Source organism: Schistocerca nitens, chromosome 6 (genome assembly GCF_023898315.1).
Source record: "Schistocerca nitens isolate TAMUIC-IGC-003100 chromosome 6, iqSchNite1.1, whole genome shotgun sequence".
Taxonomy (NCBI): domain Eukaryota; kingdom Metazoa; phylum Arthropoda; class Insecta; order Orthoptera; family Acrididae; genus Schistocerca; species Schistocerca nitens.
In genome coordinates, this window is record NC_064619.1 from 554390555 (window position 1) to 554411748 (window position 21194).

The 21194-nt window shown below is 44.9% G+C and overlaps 1 protein-coding gene across 1 annotated transcript; it reads left to right on the forward strand.

Moving 5' to 3' along the window:
- Positions 1-14: 14 nt before the first annotated feature.
- LOC126263457 (trypsin alpha-3-like) lies at positions 15-20505 on the forward strand. The gene is made up of 3 exons (XM_049960550.1): positions 15-132; positions 13846-14234; positions 20094-20505. Exons 1-3 carry the CDS (start codon positions 15-17, stop codon positions 20487-20489), a joined length of 903 nt encoding a protein of 300 aa, XP_049816507.1. The 3' UTR covers positions 20490-20505.
- Positions 20506-21194: the final 689 nt, after the last annotated feature.

Here is a 21194-nt window from a genome sequence, read left to right on the forward strand (position 1 = left end):
AAGTAACTCCGCGCATGCTGTGCACTGGAGCGACGGGAAAGAGCGTGTGCCATGGCGATTCTGTCAGTCCTCTGGTGAGCGGCAGCACGCAGGTGGGCATCGTGTCGTGGGGCAGCGGCGACTGCACCCTTGGTGGCGCCGTCACGTCAACGTGGGCAACTTGCGATCCTGGATAACCAGGGTCGCCGGCGTCTCATAGCCATAACACAACACTCTGAAACTACGCTAGCCGCAATTGTACCTCCTGAGTCTTCTTCTGGCCGCGAAGCTGAAATGAGACAACGACGAAAACCACATGTTTGTCAAATTTATTAGTCCAATAAGTAATCAATTAATTAGTATTTTCGCTGCCCACTGACATTACTTAATTATTTTTATTGTGCAGTTGTTCCTAAGTTTATTTGTAACCAGCAGCTTCTCCGTCTGACAATAAATGGTCAGATGTCCATAATTAGATCCCCTATGCCTGCCCACAGCCCAGTTTCAAATTGGGAATGCGAGTCATGTATGACGTTTGCTGCTCTTGCAGGGAGAGCCCTGGTCACCAGGAGCCATTTGGATCTATGAGCCAGAAACAGAGAGAGTATCCATGGGAAGCCCCTTCATTTCTCTGTTGTATGCTCGGACTGGGCCATCACTGTATCATCATACCTCCTACTTCACAGTAAATTGTCAGCACGACTAATTACAGCAAGTGAATAACTGTAAAAATATTCAGCACTCAATAACCATCAAAATTTTCGTAGAAATTACAACAATTAAAAAAGTCAAGAATGATGAGATGTTTGCAACTGTCACAGAGCTGTATGAAGATGTTTATTAGCAGTTACCAGTTTCACGCCAGTATAGACTCACCTTCAGGTTTATCTGCGAAGAATGGTTTTCTTTTCTTTTCTTTCTGGAATGGAGAAATACAGAACCATAGTGTTGCGTTCATCAAAAATACAGTGACAGGTTCTCACAATGGTTGTACTTTCGTGACTTAGGTGGCCAATTACGGAGCCCCAGCATTCGCGAAGTTATCCATGTTAAGATTTGAACCACATTTATGGGCTGTCATAATAAAATTGAAAACATCCGTAAGATGTCTGCCAAACATACAAAGCATGACCGGTCAATGAGCCAGTCACAGGCTTATGAACACTTGCATTGTTTTTTGTTATATGCAACCCTACATATCTGTACTTCTACCACTTCAAAAAATTTCGCACAGAGGTTTTTATTCTTGAAAGATAAACCGCACGATGCATCTACACTGACGCGAGTTTGAATGCTTATTGACTGCAAAGTGTTTGTTATTGTTATTCACCATGTCTCTAAGCTGTGGTTGCCCTCCCCAGAGAGTTGTTTCGTTACACCAGGGTTACGACACGGTTGCAACGTAACACATTTTATGTAGTACGAGCTATTCCGTGATAGACGTAGTGCCCCACGTCTTATGTTCCACGGTCCTTTAACTGTTTTCTGAGCATCAAGCAGGCCTTCGTAATCACCGAAGGGACATGTGGGCCAGCCTCCGGTCTAATTCCGTAGTTGAGTGTGGTAATAGTGATGAAGCAGCACACTGAAATGCGGCATTGCCCCGGTATTGGTGGGCTGTTTTCCTACAGGGTACAGCACAATATGGCGTTCTCACTGCCTATACGCTGAGGGAACAGAAGTCATGGGATAGTATTATTCACACGTAGAGGTGGTGTAGTAACTAGTACACAAGGTATAAAGGGATGGTGTATTGGCCGAGATACCATTTGTACACAGGTGATTCAATTTCCGACGTGCTTGTGGCCTCATGATTGGAATTAACAGAATCTGACCATGGACTCGTAGTTAGAGGCAGATGCATGAGACATTCTGTAGTATCCTGCCAAATTGTCTAACATAGGGTGCCAAAGAAGCTATTTTCTCGGATCGCTAGACAACAATTCCAGCAAATAGTATTAATGAAGTTTATTACAGTAAGTTAAATTGACAATACTTAACTTTGCGTATTCACAAAGGTGAGTCGCAACCAAACGGCGACATGCAAATAATCAATGTCTACCCGTGTATGGAGTTTCACTGCAACCAAATAATACGGTTCATAAGTCACTGCTGTAGCGTTCATGTGACGGCTCTTCTCCCACTGCGCCCACGGCTAGGCGGCGCGGCGCTTATATTCTCTTCACGTAGAGGCCACTCCTGTCTCGGTGTCGTCCCAGGCAGCGTACTATTGGCTGACGTCATCTCACAGCCCTCTCTGCTCTTCCGCTGTTCATCGTCGTGCCGGTGCTTGCCGTTACGTCGAAACACACTCCATTTCGGAAATCGTTACCGAAGTCAATATTCCGAGAGCCACATTGTCAATATTGTGCCGAGGATACAAAATTTTATCCAATACTTTTCAGCATGGACCACACCGTGGCCGACGGCCTTCACTTAAAATCGCGCAGGGTAGCCGCGCGGTCTTAGGCGCCTTGCCACGGTCGCTTGGCTCCCCGCCCTCGGTGGTTCGAGTCATCCTTCGGGCGTGGGTATTTGTGTTGTTCATAGCGTAAACTGGTTCAAGTGAGGTTAACTAATGTCTAAGCCTAGGGACCGATGACCTCAGCAGTTGTAAGTGCTAAAAGACAAGTAACACTGCTTGAAATGAACGCAGAAATCAATGTTGACATACGACGAAAGTATCCGTTAGGACAGTGGGGCGAAATTCGGCGTTAATAGGCTAAGACAGCGGACGACAGACGGGAGTGCCTTTGCTAACAGCACACAATGCCTGCACAGCCTATCCTGGGATCGTAACCTTATGGATTGGACCCTAGAAGTCTGGAAAACCCTATCGTGGTCAGACGAGTGTGGATTTCAGTTGGTAAGAGCTGATGGCAGAGTTCGAATGTGTCGTTGTGGCCGAGTGGTATTAGGTGCTTCAGTCCGGTACCACACGACCACTATGGTAGCAGGTTCGAATCCTGTCTCGGGCATGGATGTGTGTGATGTCCTTATGTTAGTTAGATTTAAGTAGTTCCCAGGTCTAGGGGACTGATGACCTCACATGTTTAGTCCCATAGTGCTCAGAGTAATTTGAACCACTTTTTCGAATGCGTTGCACACGCCGCCGGCGGTGGCCGAGCGGTTCTAGGCGGTTCAGTCCGGAGCCGCGCGACTGCTACGGTCGCAGGTTGGAATCCTGCCTCTGGCATGGATGTGTGTGATGTCCTTAAGCTAGTTAGGTTTAAGTAGTTCTGAGCTCTAGGGGTCTGATGTTCTCAGATGTTAAGTGCCATAGCGCTCAGAGCCATTTGTGTCGCAGACACCACTATACCTTGGACCCAGGTTGTCAGCAATGCGCTATTCACGGTGGTGGTTGCTCTGTAGTGATGTTGGCTGTGTTTACATGCAATGGACTGGATCATCTCGTGTAAGTGAACCGATCATTGACTGAAAGTGGTTATCTTCGCCTACTTGGTGACCACTTGCAGCTATTCGTGGACTGCATGTTCCCAAACATGTCACCAGGCTACACTTGTTAGCGATTGGTTCGACGAACATTCGAAACAATGAGCTGCCACCCAAATCACATCAACGAACATTTACGGGACATAATCTAAAGGTCAGTTCATGAGAAATTACTGTGCTGGCAATATGTTCGCTATTATGGATGTCTTTGAGGCAGGATGGTTCAGTATTTCCGCAGGAGATTTCCACTGACTTGTTGAGTACATGCTACGTAGAGCTGCCGCAATGCGCCAGTCAAAAGGAGGTCCGACATGATATTAGGAGGTATCCCATGACTTTTGTCACCTCACCACGACTGTGCCTACCACTTGTCATAACACATCTAGACAGAGAGTAGAGCAGTTCCCAGCAAAGTCAGTAATGTAATTTCCTTAGCCATTCACGTGTCGTAGCTCTGTGAAATTCATTGTTAGAATGTACGGCTACTTAACTCCAGCCTCACTGTGCAGGGTGAGTCTCTAGGCAATAGACAGCTGTGAGCGAGCCCTGATGGTTCCGGTAATAATAAGAACTGGATCCGTCGAGGAGAGGCCGTCAAATGGCTGCAGTAGCCTCTGTCCAGCCAGTCTACGACGGTCCTGGATTAGATGTGGAGACTGTGCGCTTCCTGCGGCTACCAGAGGGCACAGGCAGTACTGCGACATCACTTAGTCTTATTCCGCGCATCTGTTGCCTTACGTCATATCAGTCACCACAGAGAGCAGCCGCTGCAGGCTCAGCATACCTCACCAGCTGCTGACTAGTGGCTACCGGCGCCTGAGCCCCTATGGTTGAAGTACTGCATGGAAGGAAACAAAGTAATGAAGAGCGAAAATGTGAAGTAAGCATTCTTGACTATGCTCTTTCCGCGGTACTGAAGACCCTTACTCCAAAACTTTCTGCACATGCATTTCTACAGGAAGATGTCTACATCTACATCTACATTTATACTCCGCAAGCCACCCAACGGTGTGTGGCGGAGGGCACTTTACGTGCCACTGTCATTACCTCCCTTTCCTGTTCCAGTCGCGTATGGTTCGCGGGAAGAACGACTGTCTGAAAGCCTCCGTGCGCGCTCTAATCTCTCTAATTTTACATTCGTGATCTCCTCGGGAGGTATAAGTAGGGGGAAGCAATATATTCGATACCTCATCCAGAAACGCACCCTCTCGAAACCTGGCGAGCAAGCTACACCGCGATGCAGAGCGCCTCTCTTGCAGAGTCTGCCACTTGAGTTTATTAAACATCTCCGTAACGCTATCACGGTTACCAAATAACCCTGTGATGAAACGCGCCGCTCTTATTTCGATCTTCTCTATCTCCTCCGTCAACCCGATCTGGTACGGATCCCACACTGATGAGCAATACTCAAGTATAGGTCGAACGAGTGTTTTGTAAGCCACCTCCTTTGTTGATGGACTACATTTTCTAAGCACTCTCCCAATGAATCTCAACCTGGTACCCGCCTTACCAACAATTAATTTAATATGATCATTCCACTTCAAATCGTTCCGCACGCATACTCCCAGATATTTTACAGAAGTAACTGCTACCAGTGTTTGTTCCGCTATCATATAATCATACAATAAAGGATCCTTCTTTCTATGTATTCGCAATACATTACATTTGTCTATGTTAAGGGACAGTTGCCACTCCCTGCACCAAGTGCCTATCCGCTGCAGATCTTCCTGCATTTCGCTACAATTTTCTAATGCTGCAACTTCTCTGTATACTACAGCATCATCCGCGAAAAGCCGCATGGAACTTCCGACACTATCTACTAGGTCATTTATATATATTGTGAAAAGCAATGGTCCCATAATACTCCCCTGTGGCACGCCAGAGGTTACTTTAACGTCTGTAGACGTCTCTCCATTGATAACAACATGCTGTGTTCTGTTTGCTAAAAACTCTTCAATCCAGCCACACAGCTGGTCTGATATTCCGTAGGCTCTTACTTTGTTTATCAGGCGACAGTGCGGAACTGTATCGAACGCCTTCCGGAAGTCAAGAAAAATAGCATCTACCTGGGAGCCTGTATCTAATATTTTCTGGGTCTCATGAACAAATAACGCGAGTTGGGTCTCACACGATCGCTGTTTCCGGAATCCATGTTGATTCCTACATAGTAGATTCTGGGTTTCCAAAAACGACATGATACTCGAGCAAAAAACGTGTTCTAAAATTCTACAACAGATCGACGTCAGAGATATAGGTCTATAGTTTTGCGCATCTGCTCGACGACCCTTCTTGAAGACTGGGACTACCTGCGCTCTTTTCCAATCATTTGGAACCCTCCGTTCCTCTAGAGACTTGCGGTACACGGCTGTTACAAGGGGGGCAAGTTCTTTCGCGTACTCTGTGTAGAATCGAATTGGTATCCCGTCAGGTCCAGTGGACTTTCCTCTGTTGAGTGATTCCAGTTGCTTTTCGATTCCTTGGACACTTATTTCGATGTCAGCCATTTTTTCGTTTGTGCGAAGATTTAGAGAAGGAACTGCAGTGCGGTCTTCCTCTGTGAAACAGCTTTGGAAAAAGGTGTTTAGTATTTCAGCTTTACGCGTGTCATCCTCTGTTTCAATGCCATCATCATCCCGGAGTGTCTGGATATGCTGTTTAGAGCCACTTACTGATTTAACGTAAGACCAGAACTTCCTAGGATTTTCTGTCAAGTCGGTACATAGAATTTTACTTTCGAATTCACTGAACGCTTCTCGCATAGCCCTCCTTACGCTAACTTTGACATCGCTTAGCTTCTGTTTGTCTGAGAGGTTTTGGCTGCGTTTAAACTTTGAGTGAAGCTCTCTTCGCTTTCGCAGTAGTTTCCTAACTTCGTTGTTGTACCACGGTGGGTTTTTCCCGTCCCTCACAGTTTTACTCGGCTCGTGCCTGTCTAAAACGCATTTTACGATTGCCTTGAACTTTTTCCATAAACACTCAACATTGTCAGTGTCGGAACAGAAATTTTCGTTTTGATCTGTTAGGTAGTCTGAAATCTGCCTTCTATTACTCTTGCTAGACAGATAAACCTTCCTCCCTTTTTTTTATATTCCTATTAACTTCCATATTCAGGGATGCTGCAACGGCCTTATGATCACTGATTCCCTGTTCTGCACTTACAGAGTCGAAAAGTTCGGGTCTGTTTGTTATCAGTAGGTCCAAGATGTTATCTCCACGAGTCGGTTCTCTGTTTAATTGCTCGAGGTAATTTTCGGATAGTGCACTCAGTATAATGTCACTCGATGCTCTGTCCCTACCACCCGTCCTAAACATCTGAGTGTCCCAGTCCATATCTGGTAAATTGAAATCTCCACCTATGACTATAACATGCTGAGAAAATTTTTGTGAAATGTATTCCAAATTTTCTCTCAGTTGTTCTGCCACTAACGCTGCTGAGTCGGGAGGTCGGTAAAAGGAGCCAATTATTAACCTAGCTCGGTTGTTGAGTGTAACCTCCACCCATAATAATTCACAGGAACTATCCACTTTTACTTCACTACAGGATAAACTACTACTAACAGCGACGAACACTCCACCACCGTTTGCATGCAATCTATCCTTCCTAAACACCGTCTGTACCTTTGTAAAAATTTCGGCAGAATTTATCTCTGGCTTAAGCCAGCTTTCTGTACCTATAACGATTTCAGCTTCGGTGCTTTCTATCAGCGCTTGAAGTTCCGGTACTTTACCAACGCAGCTTCGACAGTTGACAATTACAATACCGATTGCTGCTTGGTCCCCGCATGTCCTGACTTTGCCCCGCACCCGTTGAGGCTGTTGCCCTTTCTGTACTTGCCCAAGGCCATCTAACCTAAAAAACCGCCCAGCCCACGCCACACAACCCCTGCTACCCGTGTAGCCGCTTGTTGCGTGTAGTGGACTCCTGACCTATCCAGCGGAACCCGAAACCCCACCACCCTATGGCGCAAGTCGAGGAATCTGCAGCCCACATGGTCGCAGAACCGTCTCAGCCTCTGATTCAGACCCTCCACTCGGCTCTGTACCAAAGGTCCGCAGTCAGTCCTGTCGACGATGCTGCAGATGGTGAGCTCTGCTTTCATCCCGCTAGCGAGACTGGCAGTCTTCACCAAATCAGATAGCCGCCGGAAGCCAGAGAGGATTTCCTCCGATCCATAGCGACACACATCATTGGTGCCGACATGAGCGACCACCTGCAGATGGGTGCACCCTGTACCCTTCATGGCATCCGGATGGACCCTTTCCACATCTGGAATGACTCCCCCCGGTATGCACACGGAGTGCACATTGGTTTTCTTCCCCTCTCTTGCTGCCATTTCCCTAAGGGGCCCCATTACGCGCCTGACGTTTGAGCTCCCAACTACCAGTAAGCCCACCCTCTGCGACCGCCAGGATCTTGCAGACTGAGGGGCAACCTCTGGAACAGGACAAGCAGCCATGTCAGGCCGAAGATCAGTATCAGCCTGAAACAGAGCCTGAAACCGGTTCGTCAGACAAACTGGAGAGGCCTTCCGTTCAGCCCTCTGGAATGTCTTTCGCCCCCTGCCACACCTTGAGACGACCTCCCACTCTACCACAGGTGAGGGATCAGCCTCAATGCGGGCAGTATCCCGGGCAACCACAGTCGTAGTCCGATCGGGGGATGCGTGGGACGAGCTGGCCATCACCGACAAACCCCCATCCGGACCCCCACAGCGATGCCCATTGGCAACAGCCTCAAGCTGTGTGACCGAAGCCAACACTGCCTGAAGCTGGGAGCGAAGGGATGCCAACTCAGCCTGCATCCGAACACAGCAGTTGCAGTCCCTATCCATGCTAAAAACTGTTTTGCAAAGAACGTCTGAACTAATCTACAGAGAGCGCAAACAAATCGACAAAATTTAAACGGTTATTAAAATACAAGATTGCCTAGTAAATGCAGTAATGCTGCTACTTGCGCACTGCTGACACACTGCTCGACAGCGGAAGGAGACTACGCGATTTTACACTGTTCAGGTACTAAAACGCGATGCTACAACTCTCAAATACTATAATACGCCCGAAATTTATGAATTAAACAATGCAAGTACCAAAAACACGCAAAGAAATTAAGAATTAAACTATGTAACAAATGAGTGAGCTAGGAGTATACGACTTGCTGCTGCAGCTGCTTATCCAACGGCGGCAGGGAGCACACTGACTGTGACCAACCGACACTGGCCGTTCAAAACAAAAACAGAGGACAAACGACTATGCGAATTTACACTATTCAGGTACTAAAACGCGATGCTACAACTCTCAAATACTATAATACGCCCGAAGTTTATGTATCAAACAATGCAAGTACCAAAAACACGCAAAGAAATTAAGAATTAAACTATGTAACAAATGAGTGAGCTAGGAGTATACGACTTGCTGCTGCAGCTGCTTATCCAACGGCGGCAGGGAGCACACTGCAACCTGTAACATTAGAGCTGCACTTTCGTTGATACAAGTTTAATTTTAATATTTTAATAAATATATTATGCCAGTGGACAATAGCAGACAGTCTGATCTCGCGTGGCCGGCCGGAATGGCCGAGCGGTACTAGGCGCTACAGTCTGGAACCGCGAGACCGCTACGGTCGCAGATTCGAATCCTGCCTCTGGCATGGATGTCAGTGATGTCCTTAGGTCTCACTACAATGGAATCTTAACAGTCGCAGATGTCGTTATTATAACTACGTTAGAACAATGCCTAAACAATGATCGAGTCAGAGAAGTTGTTTACACATTTCCGATGCCATTTCCATGTTTACTTATAGATCGGTAACGTTGTAACACATTTATACTTTCTCCGTTCCAGTTCATATCAATGACAGCAGCTGTACGATTTAGCTCAGAATAAGTTATCCTTTTCGGTCGTCGTTTTTCTAGCACTTTCCCGTATGTTAACGTTGTCGGCATGTAATTCCGGATTTGGCAATATTAGTGGCAGAGCGCGGCCAGATGCCATTCCTTTCGCCATTCCATCTCGCCTGGGACGAAATTTATGCACCCCATGTGTCTGCAGATCATATTGTCCCATGCGAAACTGGGATAAACTTGTTCGAAATGTTTTGTGCATTATGTAACTGAGGTGGAACGTGGTTACCGGCCCAGTATTCACCTAATTGGACGTGGAATACAACACAAAACAACAATGAGGCAGGCCTCCATAGTGGATGTTGCCATTAATGCGATTCTATCCGTGGACTGTGCGCCACAGCGAAAACCGGAATCGGTGTGAAAGCGCAAGACTATCAAGGCCCCATCTAGCATTTGTTTAAATAAGGAAATAAACTATTTCCAGCAGTGGGCTTCAGTTTTGTATACGCACTCTGTTGTGGACTGGCAAGACAGCCAATCCACTAGGAGGAAGCCGAAACGCACGCGTTTAAGCTCACGCAGGCTGGCGTGAGGTCTGGAACAGGTCAGGGAAATGAGACTAGCAAAAAACGTACGGAGCTGCTGGAATACTTAACTTTAATCCATAATTGGTGAACATCGCTCTTGACGGTACATGTTTTACAGCGTCAATAGTAACTGGTAATGGCGCCTTGCTAGGTCGTAGCAAATGACGTAGCTGAAGACTATGCAAACTATCGTCTCGGCAAATGAGAACGTATTTTGTCAGTGAACCATCGCTAGCAAAGTCGGCTGTACAACTGGGGCGAATGCTAGGAAGTCTCTTTAGACCTGCCGTGTGGCGGCGCTCGGTCTGCAATCACTGATAGTGGCAACACGCGGGTCTGACGTATACTAACGGACCGCGGCCGATTTAAAGGCTACCACCTAGCTAGTGTGGTGTCTGGCGGTGACACCACACACTCTTTTAATTGAACTACGATATCAATTCTAGCCTGTTTTACATATTCGGGTGTTACTCATTCCCAAGAAGAGTCTGTTTATTTTCACAATTGTTTCATTGCAGAGGTCCTAACCCGCTGTAAAAAGTTGCGGTTTTTGTGGTCGTCAGTCCGAAAACTGCTTTGATGCAGCTCCTCATGCCACTTTATCCTTTGTTAACCTCTTCATATCCTAATAACTACTGCAACCCACATCCTTCCAAATCTGCTTACTGTATTCATCTCTTCGTCTTCCTCTACGATTTCGCCGGACGGTGTGGCCGTGCGGTTCTAGGCGCTTCAGTCTGGAACCGCGTGACCTCTACGGTCACAGGTTTGAAACCTGCCTCGGGCACTGATGTGTGTGGTGTCCTTACGTTAGTTATGTTTAAATAGTTCTAAGTTCTAGGGGACGGATAACCACAGGTGTTAAGTCCCATAGTGCTCAGAGCCATTTCAACCACTTTTTTGTACGATCCCCCCCCCCTCACCCTTCTCCACCCTTCCCCCTTCTCCCCCACACAAACACCCGCTTTCATCGAATACTAAATTGGTGATCCCTTGATATCTCAGAATGTGACGTACCAATCGATCCCTTCTTTTGGGCACTTGTTCGGCAAGTGTCTTGTCTTCCATATTCTGTTCAGTACCGCCTCTCTAATTAAGTGATCGACCCACCAAATTTCTTACATTCTTCTACAGAACCACATTTCGAAAGCTTCTGTTCCCTGTTTGTCCGAACTGCTTATCGTCCATGTTTCACTTCCACCTAACAAATACCTTCAGAAAAGTTTTACCAACACTTAAAACTGTATTCGAAATTAATATGTTTTCTTTTTCAGAAACGCTTTCCTTGCCATTGTCAGTATACATTTTATATCCTCTCTACTTCTGGCATCAGCAGTCATTTTGCTGCCCAAATAACAAAACCTATCTACTTAATGGTCTCGTTTCCTAATATAATTCCCTTTGCATCATCTGCTCTAATTCGACTACATTAAATTATCCTTGTTTTGGGTTTGTTGATGTTCAGCTTATATTTTTCTTTGAAGACACTGTCGACTCCATTCAACTGCTCTTCCAAGCCCTACATTAAATTATCCTTGTTTTGGTTTTGTTAATGTTCAGCTTATATTTTCCTTTGCAGACACTGTCGACTCCTTTCAACTGCTCATCCAAGCCCTTTGCTGTCTCTGATAGAATTACAGCATCATCGGCAAAATTCAAAGCTTTTTCTTCTTCTCCTTGAACTTTAATTCCCACTATAAGTTTTTCTCTTGTTTCTTAACTGTTCGTCAGTATACGGATACAGTAATATCGGCGATAGTGTACAAAACTGTCTCACTCCCTTCTCAACCACTGCTTCCCTTTCATGCACCTCTGCTTTCTGTACAAGTTGTAAATAGACTTTCACTCCCTGTTTTCTACCCCTTCTACCTTCAGATTTTGGAAGAGGCTATTGCAGTCAACATCGTCAGAAGCTTTCTCTAGGTCTACAATTGCTATAAGCGTAGGCACGCCTGTCCTTAACCTGTGTTTTAAGATACGCCGTAGGGTAAAGCATTCTGTAAAGCATTCGTGTTAGTATTTGGCACCCACGACTTATTAAACTGAGGGGTCAGTAATGTTCACACCTGTCAGCAACTGCTTTCTTTGGAATTATGATTATTACATTCTTTTTGAAGGATGAGGGTATTCCGCATGCCTCACACATCTTGCCCACCAGATGGAAGAGTTTCGACATAGTTGGCTCTCCCGAGGATATCAGTAGTTCTGGGGGACGGTCGTTTAATCAAGGACCCTTGTTTCGGCTTACGTCTTTCACTGCTCTGTCAAAGTCTTTTCTCAGTGCCATATCTCCGTCTATACTTTATCTATGTCGTCTTCGATTTCTATTATATTGCCGTCCTTGTATAGGCCCGCCTTGTATAGAGCCTCTATATGTTTCATCAATCTTTCAGCTTTGCCTTATTTGCTTCGAACAGATTTCCCATCTGAGCTCTTGATATTCATAGAGCTGTTCTCTTCTCGCCAAAGGCTTTTTTAATTTCACTGCAGACGGTATCTATCTTTCCCCTAGATCCTAACATTAGTCGTCCAGCCATTCGTGGTTAGCCATTTTTCACGTTCTGCTAATCTCATTTCTGTACGTTTGTATTTCTTTTCGCTTGGTTCATTTGTTACATTTTTAATACTTGCTTCTGTCATCAGTTTAATTCAGCATCTCCTGTGTTATCCAATGATTTCTACTAGGCCTTGTGTTTTACCTATTTTGTCATCTGCTACTTTCACTGTTTCATCTCTCAATGCTATCCATTCATCTGTGTTCCTTCCCCCTTTTCTAGCCAAATGATGCCTAATGCTCCCTCTGAAACTCTCAACATACTCTGGTCCTTTCAACCTATCCGCGTCCCACCTCCTTAATTTTCTACCTTTTTTCAGTGTCTTCAGTCTTAATCATCAGTTCATAAACAGTAAATTGTGGTCATAACGAAGATCTGTCCCGAAAAATTTCTTACAAATTAAAATATGGTTCAGAGATCGCTGTCTTACAATTAGATAATCAACCTGAAACATTCCAGTGTGTCCACATCTTCCACTTACACAATTTTGCTTCGTGATTTTCCTGTTCCTCCTACTACCAGACAACACCAAAACCCACTATATCTAACTTCAGCCAATCTATATTGCTTCTTAAATATTCTAAGCTAACTGCCTGATTAATGGATCTAACATTCCACGCTCTGAACCATAGGACGCCAATTTTGGTTCTCCTGATGACCACGTCCTCAGCCGACCAGAGTGGCCGTGCAGTTCTAGGCGCTACAGTCTAGAACCGAGCGACCGCTACGGTAGCAGGTTCGAATCCCGCTTCGGGCATGGATGTGTGTGATGACCTCAGGTTGGTTAGGTTTAATTAGTTCTAAGTTCTAGGCGACTGATTACCTCACAAGTTAAGTCGCATAGTGCTCAGAGCCATTTGAACCAACGACGTCCTCCTGAGTAGGTCCCGCCCGGAGATGCGAGAGGGAGATTATTTTACAACAGTAATATTTTACCCAAGATGATTCCTGGATCCGTTCGCAGTACCAACACAACAGTGTCGTTTTGGTTGACGTTGTCAGTCCCCAGCAATTACCGAAAAGGATGCTGCCCCTCTTCAGGAACCGCATGTTTGTCTGGGCTCTCAACAGGTACCCCTCCATTGTGGCTGCACCTGCGGTACGGCTGTCTGTATCGCTGGGACACGCCAGCCACCGGCAAGGTCCAAGATTTGTGGAGGGCTTACTGTTTATGTATGCGAATATTGCAGTATTAATCGAGCGAGTTGGAAGCGTAAGCTGATGATCATCTGCGATACGTAGTACGTAATGGCCGCATTACCAGATTTGGAGACTATTCGCCGATAGCTGGAAATCTGCCCGGAATCCCCTCTTGGACATCGTGATAGTGTGCCTTATCTGAGTTATTTGGACTACCATGATAACAGTAAGAAAACGGCAGATATAGCAGATGGAGGTATTATAAAGTGAGACGTTCTCGTTCACTAGGATATGAGACCAGCTATGTCACGCATCCACGTGGCCGCACTGTGCCTGCTGCTGGCAATTCAGCTGCAGTTGGTGGCCTCATGGGCGCTGCGGCTGCGAACGAGTATCCAAGGCCGTATCATAGGCGGCTCCGACGCCAGCATCGAGGACTTCCGAGGCAGCTGTACCTGACGTACGCCGCCAGCCTTGCGTGCGGCGCCTCCATAATCGGTCCCCAGTGGGCGCTGACCGCCGCCCACTGCGTTCCCTTCTCAGAGTACGTCCTGTACCACTTGCGTGCTGGCTCTTCCAGTCGCGACAGCGGCGGCACTGTGCTGGACATGGCCGTGGCCTACCAACACGAACAGTACGACAGCACTTCTGGTGACTACGACGTCGCAGTTGTACGGGTGAGCGCCCGTTGGTAACGTTAAAGAGAAGTCAGAAAAATTTTGTTATTGTGGTCTTCAGCTCGAAGACTGGTTTGTACTGCAACTTACATCCCTCCGAATCTGGTTGACGTATTAATCTCTTGGCTTTCCTCTGCTGTTTTTAGCTGCCCCCCGCCACATCCTCCCCCCCCCCTCCCCCTGAGACATACACACACGAAACTGGTGATCCCCAGATATCACTGCTGTGTCCCGTCAACCGACCCTTCTTCTAGTCAGGCTGCCCCACAAATTTCTTTTCACCCCATGTCTACACAGTACCTCCTCATTACTTACGTAATCAACTCATCTAATTTTCAGCATTATTCCGTGTTTCACTACCATGCATGGCTACAATCCACCAAATATTTTCAGAGAGTCCTTATAACACTAAAAATCTATATATAGTGACTACAAATTTCTTTGCTTCAGAAACACTTTTCTTGCCGTCACCAGTCTACATCTTACTCCCTCTCTACTTAGGCCATCAAGGGTTAGTTTGCTGTCCAAGTAGCAAAACTCATCTGCTACCCTTTTCTTAATTTAGATCACTCAACATCACCACGTTCGATTCGCTTACATTCCTCTTTCTTTGTTTTCCTTTTGTCAATATTTATCTTATGAGAGCTATCCGGAAAGTAAGGTCCGATTGGGTCTAAACGAAAATCACAGCGAAAATCCGATTAAATTGTGAACATATGTGTTGGGCAGTTACTCTAGTATGCCCGTCGATCGCATCATGTCGCTCTTCTCAGTACTTAGTGCACAGTGAGCACGTAAAGACTCCTAGGAAATAGAGTCTCGGCCTAGTATGAGGGTCTGGTCAGGAATTTCGCCTGATGTCATGCAGCGAACACAACGTAACGGTCATGCGTGTCCTTCATGACAGTTCTTGGGTACACTCTATAGGGTTAGTGAAGACGCTCCGGCAGCGTTTTCCATGGGAAGTGTCTGATCACCCACCATATAGTCTGTAATTGGCTTCCCCTGACATTCATCTCTGCGCATCTGAAACGCTGGCTATGAAGACTACATTTTGGTTCAAACAACTAGCTGTAGTCCAGCGTAGAGAATTGGTTGGAAGTATAGGTTGTTGCCTTGTATGACGACGGTATTTGAAAGTTGGTAGACCGCTAGGACAAATGTCTGAGTGATATAAGCTACTATGTAGACGAGTAGCTGTAGGGTGTAGCTAACTGTTGCAAATAAAAGTATATGATTTTCACTGCGGTTTCCATTTTGGGACAGACTGAATCTCATTTTCCGAATAGCCCTTGTATATCCTTTTTCCAAGACACTATCCACTTTGTTGAACTGCTCTTCCAAATCTGTTGCTTTCTGTAACAGAATTACAATGTCATCTGCAAACGTGAAGGCTTTTATTTCTTCTCCCTGAACTTCCTACTGCAAATATTTTTTCTTTCCTTTACTGCTTGCTCAGTAAACCGATTGAATAGCATCGGGTATAGGCTACAACCTACTCTCCTTCCCTTGTGCTTCCATTTCATGCAACTCGACTCTTATAACTATGGCTATTGCAAATAGGAGAACCTTCGGCAGAACGGGGTACCTAATGTTTGTCATTTTAGGTACAAGAAAATTATAATAAATAACTAAACTGCTTCAGACATCTTTATTACAGTATTAATTTTCAAAGCATTACACAGTTTTAATCTTTAATTAACTGACTTTATATTTTTGTTGAAAAAGTTGATAAATGTTAGTTTTCTCTATTTTGCGCAATTGTTGGGACAAATTAAGGAACAATATTATATATAAAAAATTAGTCGTAAATGAAAATCCTTACAGCTTAAATGTATTTCACATAAAAAAAGCTATAAATCACACATAAACTATAAGCGTTATGCTTCACATAGAGTGCACACTTGGACAACCTCGTCCAATGCACACGAATAGTGAGCCTACTTGAGGCACACGCTGCAAGTGATATAACCCTCATCAAAGTAGAGGTCCTCATCGACTTCTTATAATTTACCGCATCACTGGACGAATTCGGCTGCTTTAGTTGCTGATGTTTTGGAGCTAGGACCACTGTTCTTAGTTGCATTCGGTCTGTTTCTATCTTTATGTTTTTTGCTTCATCAGATTTTACGTGGACTCCCTCCGACAGCTCAAGGAGCCGTTTTGCAGGCATTGGTCTGTATGGCACGGCTTTCGTTTTGTTTCTTCTTCCTCCGCGTTAATTAGCTCCGACTTAAAAGAAGTCCTCAGATGATCCAAACGAACAGCAAAATTAACTAGACGGGATATCTGTACCAGGGAAAAAAGTGGCAGTTGACTCATAATAAAGGTATAAAGTCATCCACATGAGTACTGTAAGGATGAATCGACTAAAATTCAGTTACACTATAAATCTCACATGGATAAAGGCCGGAAGCCCAACTAAATAGTTATGAATTACGATTACGAATAACTTTCATTGGAAGGACCACATAGATATTGTTATGGCGAAAGCAAACCAACGACCGCTATTTATCAACAGAACACTTAGAAAACATAACAGGTCTACTAAAGAGACTGATTGTTCTACGCTTGTCCTCCCTGTTCTGGAGTACTACTGTGCTGTGGCGGCTCCGCATTACCTGGGATTGCCGGAAAACATCGAAATAGTTCAAGGATGGTTCAAATGGTTCAAATGGATCTGAGCACTATGGGACTTAACTTCTGAGGTCATCAGTCCCCTAGAACATAGAACTACTTAAACCTAACTAACCTAAGGACATCACAAACATCCATGCCCGAGGCAGGATTCGAACCTGCGACCGCAGTGGTCGCGCGGTTCCAGACTGTAGCGCCCAGAACCGCACGGCCACTCCGGCCGGCAGTTCAAGGATGGGCGACTCATTTAGTATTATCGCGTAATAATGGAAAGAGTGCCACGGATATGATACACGAATTGGGATGGTAAACGTTAAAACAAAGGAGTTTTTCGCTGCAGCAAGACAGCCTCATGACATTTAAATAACTAACTTCCTCGTCAGAATGTGAAAATATTTTGTTGGCACCCGTCTTCATGAAGAGAAGTGATCATAACAAAATAAAATAAATCTGAGCTCAAACGGAAAGATTTAGGTGCTTGCCTTTCACGCGCGCTGTTCGAGAATGGAACGCCTGAGAAGCAGCTTGAAGGTGGTTCGATGAACCCTCTGCCAAGCACTTGATTGTGAACTTCAGGGTAATCATGTAGATGTAAATGTCGAAATAGCTATTTTTCCTCAATCTTTTGACACTCGTTTGTTTCTCTGCGCTGCTTTTGGAGTTAATAACACGCTCTCTAGACAGGAAACCTGTATACTACGTTCAGGAGCCACCGCTACGCCATAAGGTGGCATGGGATGTGCTCTGACTGTGGTGAAGGAATTGCCCCCTGTGATGGAGCTTGCAGCCGTGCTCTGCGAGACGAGTGTGGCGCTCCTGCTAACGGTGGTTATCAGTGGTTGCTGATCGTAGGAAATCTTCATTTCGATACGCATTCTTGTCACGAAGTAGATCCCAGATTTTCGAAAGCCATTAAGATCATGTAACATCTTTGGGCACTGCAAATTCGCACTGCCAAGCAAGGTCGTAATATGGAACAGCGTCGTCACTTTTCCAGGATTTGATCTTGACTTTGTCATATCCTGCTAAGGGGTCCTCCTAATACCTGCTAAGCGGTAACATTAGGTACATTGTTTCAAGATCTATTCTTCATTGTTGCAAATAGCTACATTTAAAATGTTTAAACAACGGAAAAATGTTTTTCTATTTGAAACGTATATGAGGCTACGTAAATCATTGTGAACAGCTATACAAAATATGAAATACTATAACTTTTAACTGTACCAGTAGTTGTTACATGCATTTCCCACAGCGGAATTAGTTACGACCAGCAGTTCCCATACAAATTTCACGAAACTACTCCTAGCGCTTAACGTACCTAATCAATTCGTCTTTTTTTTTCACAGATATAGCGTCATAATATTTAATACTGCAGAAACCAAAAGATATTTTGCTTCAGGTGAAGATCTTGATGAATCTTTTTCTGGATTGGAAGGTTTCTCTTGAAAACCCAGGGCATTTGTGCAATCTTCACCTTCTTTCTTTGGGAGTTTTCAAACTGCAATTTGCTTTTCCAGTTTTCCTATCTCTTCTTACGTTTGGTACCCGTGGTATTCGTTGTAGTTGGCGAAACGGAAAAAATGATGGTGATGTTGCTGAGATCTGACTTCCTGTATTTCTTGGAAGATCAGGAGTTTGAGCGCCTGGGTTTACTTCTGAAACTCTGGTAACAGAGAGGGACTCATCAATCACGACTCAAGGAAGGAATTTTTAGAGTGGTTTATTGTTGGGACTGTAGGGAAAATTCTTGTGCACTCAAATCCCTTCACAGCATTTCGTACATTATCTTCAAGTCTATAGGCGACGTCGAAAATTTTACCAAAAAACTGATTTTGTAATGGATGATGAGTGATTATTGTATGTAATTAGGCTACACAAACACTTTAATAAAGAGAAAATAATACATATTATAACCGATTCCAAAAGTCCCGTGAAGACTGATTCATGAATCCCCATTCCTTTACCATTTTTTGAATGTAAGCAGTTATTCAAATTTGTAACGGATTTTATTTTGAAGCCTGACCTTTTGGATGGTATGCCACTGATAGGGAGGTAGATTTATTACAGGGGTTAATGTATTTTTACTATATGCCTTATTTTTAAACAGACTTAATATTGCGTCGCAGATTGTTATAAGCAATGCCTCTCGCCTCGTCTATTTACTTCTGGATGGCTGCTCTCTGGATTAAATACATTTGGGAAAGGTTTCTTGCCACTAGTGCAATACTTATCCAGCAGCGGTCCTGCAACATAATGGCGTCCGGGCTGCGAACACAGAATGAACAGCAGAATATTTTCTTACTTTCATACACATATCCCCTTGATACAGAAAACCCCGACATAGCATATTGTCAATGCCGCAATGAACTATGTAATCTGTACAGACATATCAGTCAAACTTGAATCATTTGCAAAACACTTTCTTGAAAGCTAGAAGTCCACACATGGGTGTCTCGAGTACAATGAAATTGATAAACTACATTATTACGGTATTTAGGGCCTGTACATACTGATACTGACAGGTTAAGTACGAAGACAGAATCGAGAGCAGTCTGAAAATCGTACCTATTGCACACTAAAAGACGACATCAAGCAGTCAGACATAATTTTGTTTGTGAGAAAAAACTGTTGGATCATAATCTGACATGAAAGCAACAATTACATCCCAAAAAAAACAGTTCTGTTTTTTCCGAAACAACCTTATCACATTACAATGACTGAGAAACAGGTAACATTCAAGAAAAGGTGTACTGCTTGAGCAACATAGCATTTAAGTTTCGTTATCATTCACATGTTGCAGCGAATACAGACGTTCTTATGGAACCCAGTAGCCCGCATCTCGTGGTCGTGCGGTAGCGTTCTCGCTTCACACGACCGGGTTCCCGGGTTCGATTCCCGGCGGGGTCAAGGATTTTCTCTGCCTCGTGATGGCTGGGTGTTGTGTGCTGTCTTAGGTTAGTTAGGTTTAAGTAGTTCTAAGTTCTAGGGGACTGATGACCATAGATGTTAAGTCCCATAGTGCTCAGAGCCATTTGAACCATTTTTTTGAACCCAGTAGTTGCGTTTCAAGTTGCTTACTGTAGTTTAGTAACAGCTGTAAAATACCATTGATTAAAACAATCGACTGTATTATTTAGCTCTGTCATGAGCTTCCTCTTAATCCTGAAATGCTAAAACCGAACAATTCTCTTCCTACAGTTTAACTGACGTTTGATTTTGCAGCCGGATGGTTCGTTCCCACTCGGCACCAACGTGGCAGTCGTGAACCTACCAGAGGACGGTTACGACCCTCCAGTCGGGCTCGCAGTCACAGTGAGAGGCTGGGGAATGACAGAGACGACGAGCCAACCCAGCACCCTGCAGAAGGTGGACGTCAGCGTCATGGGGCGCTCCGCGTGTTACTACCCGGACATCGGTCGCGAAGTGACCCCGCGCATGTTGTGCGCCGGAGAGATTGGCAAGAGCCCGTGCTTTGGGGATTCCGGCGGTCCTCTGGTGAGCGGCAGCACGCAGTTGGGCATCGTATCGTGGGGGAGTGACAACTGCGATTATGCGGGCGGAGTCTACGCCAACGTGGGCAACTTACGTTCGTGGGTAACCAACGTTACCAACATCTGACAGCCATAACAGAACACTAGCCAGAGCTGTACCTCCTGTGTTGTGTTCTCACATACAAAACTGAAATAACATAATGATTTCGACAAGAAGCTCAACTTCCTCAATTTTATTATATTGTTATACTAATCCTGATACATTATTTGCACTGGAAAATAAACGAAGACCGAGGAATTTCGCTACCTAGCAGCGTTAATAAACTACCTTCCTTTGCGAAGTTGTTGCAAAGTTTATTTGTAACCCGAAAAATCTACCACACACACCTGAAAATTTCTAGTGTACTTCATCAGTTTCCACCGATTATCAGCTAATGCAGTTTAAAATTTCGTCCTGATAACATTGAACAGAAAAAAAAAGGAAAGGAAAGAAAAGAGACAAACAGAACGGTCTTGGCCCTTATAATGAGATCACGTGCCACGAGGAGCCCCGTCGAATTTGGAGCTGGAAATTCAGAAATTTTCCATCTTATATCTTCTCAGTACCTATTGTACATTCAGACTGAGGCTGTTACTAGTATCCCAGCACTACATGGACAATATCACTGCGTATTGTTGCCGGCCGCGGTGGTCTAGCGGTTCTGGCGCTGCAGTCCGGAACCGCGGGACTGCTACGGTCGCAGGTTCGAATCCTGCCTCGGGCATGGGTGTGTGTGATGTCCTTAGGTTAGTTAGGTTTAAGTAGTTCTAAGTTCTAGGGGACTTATGACCT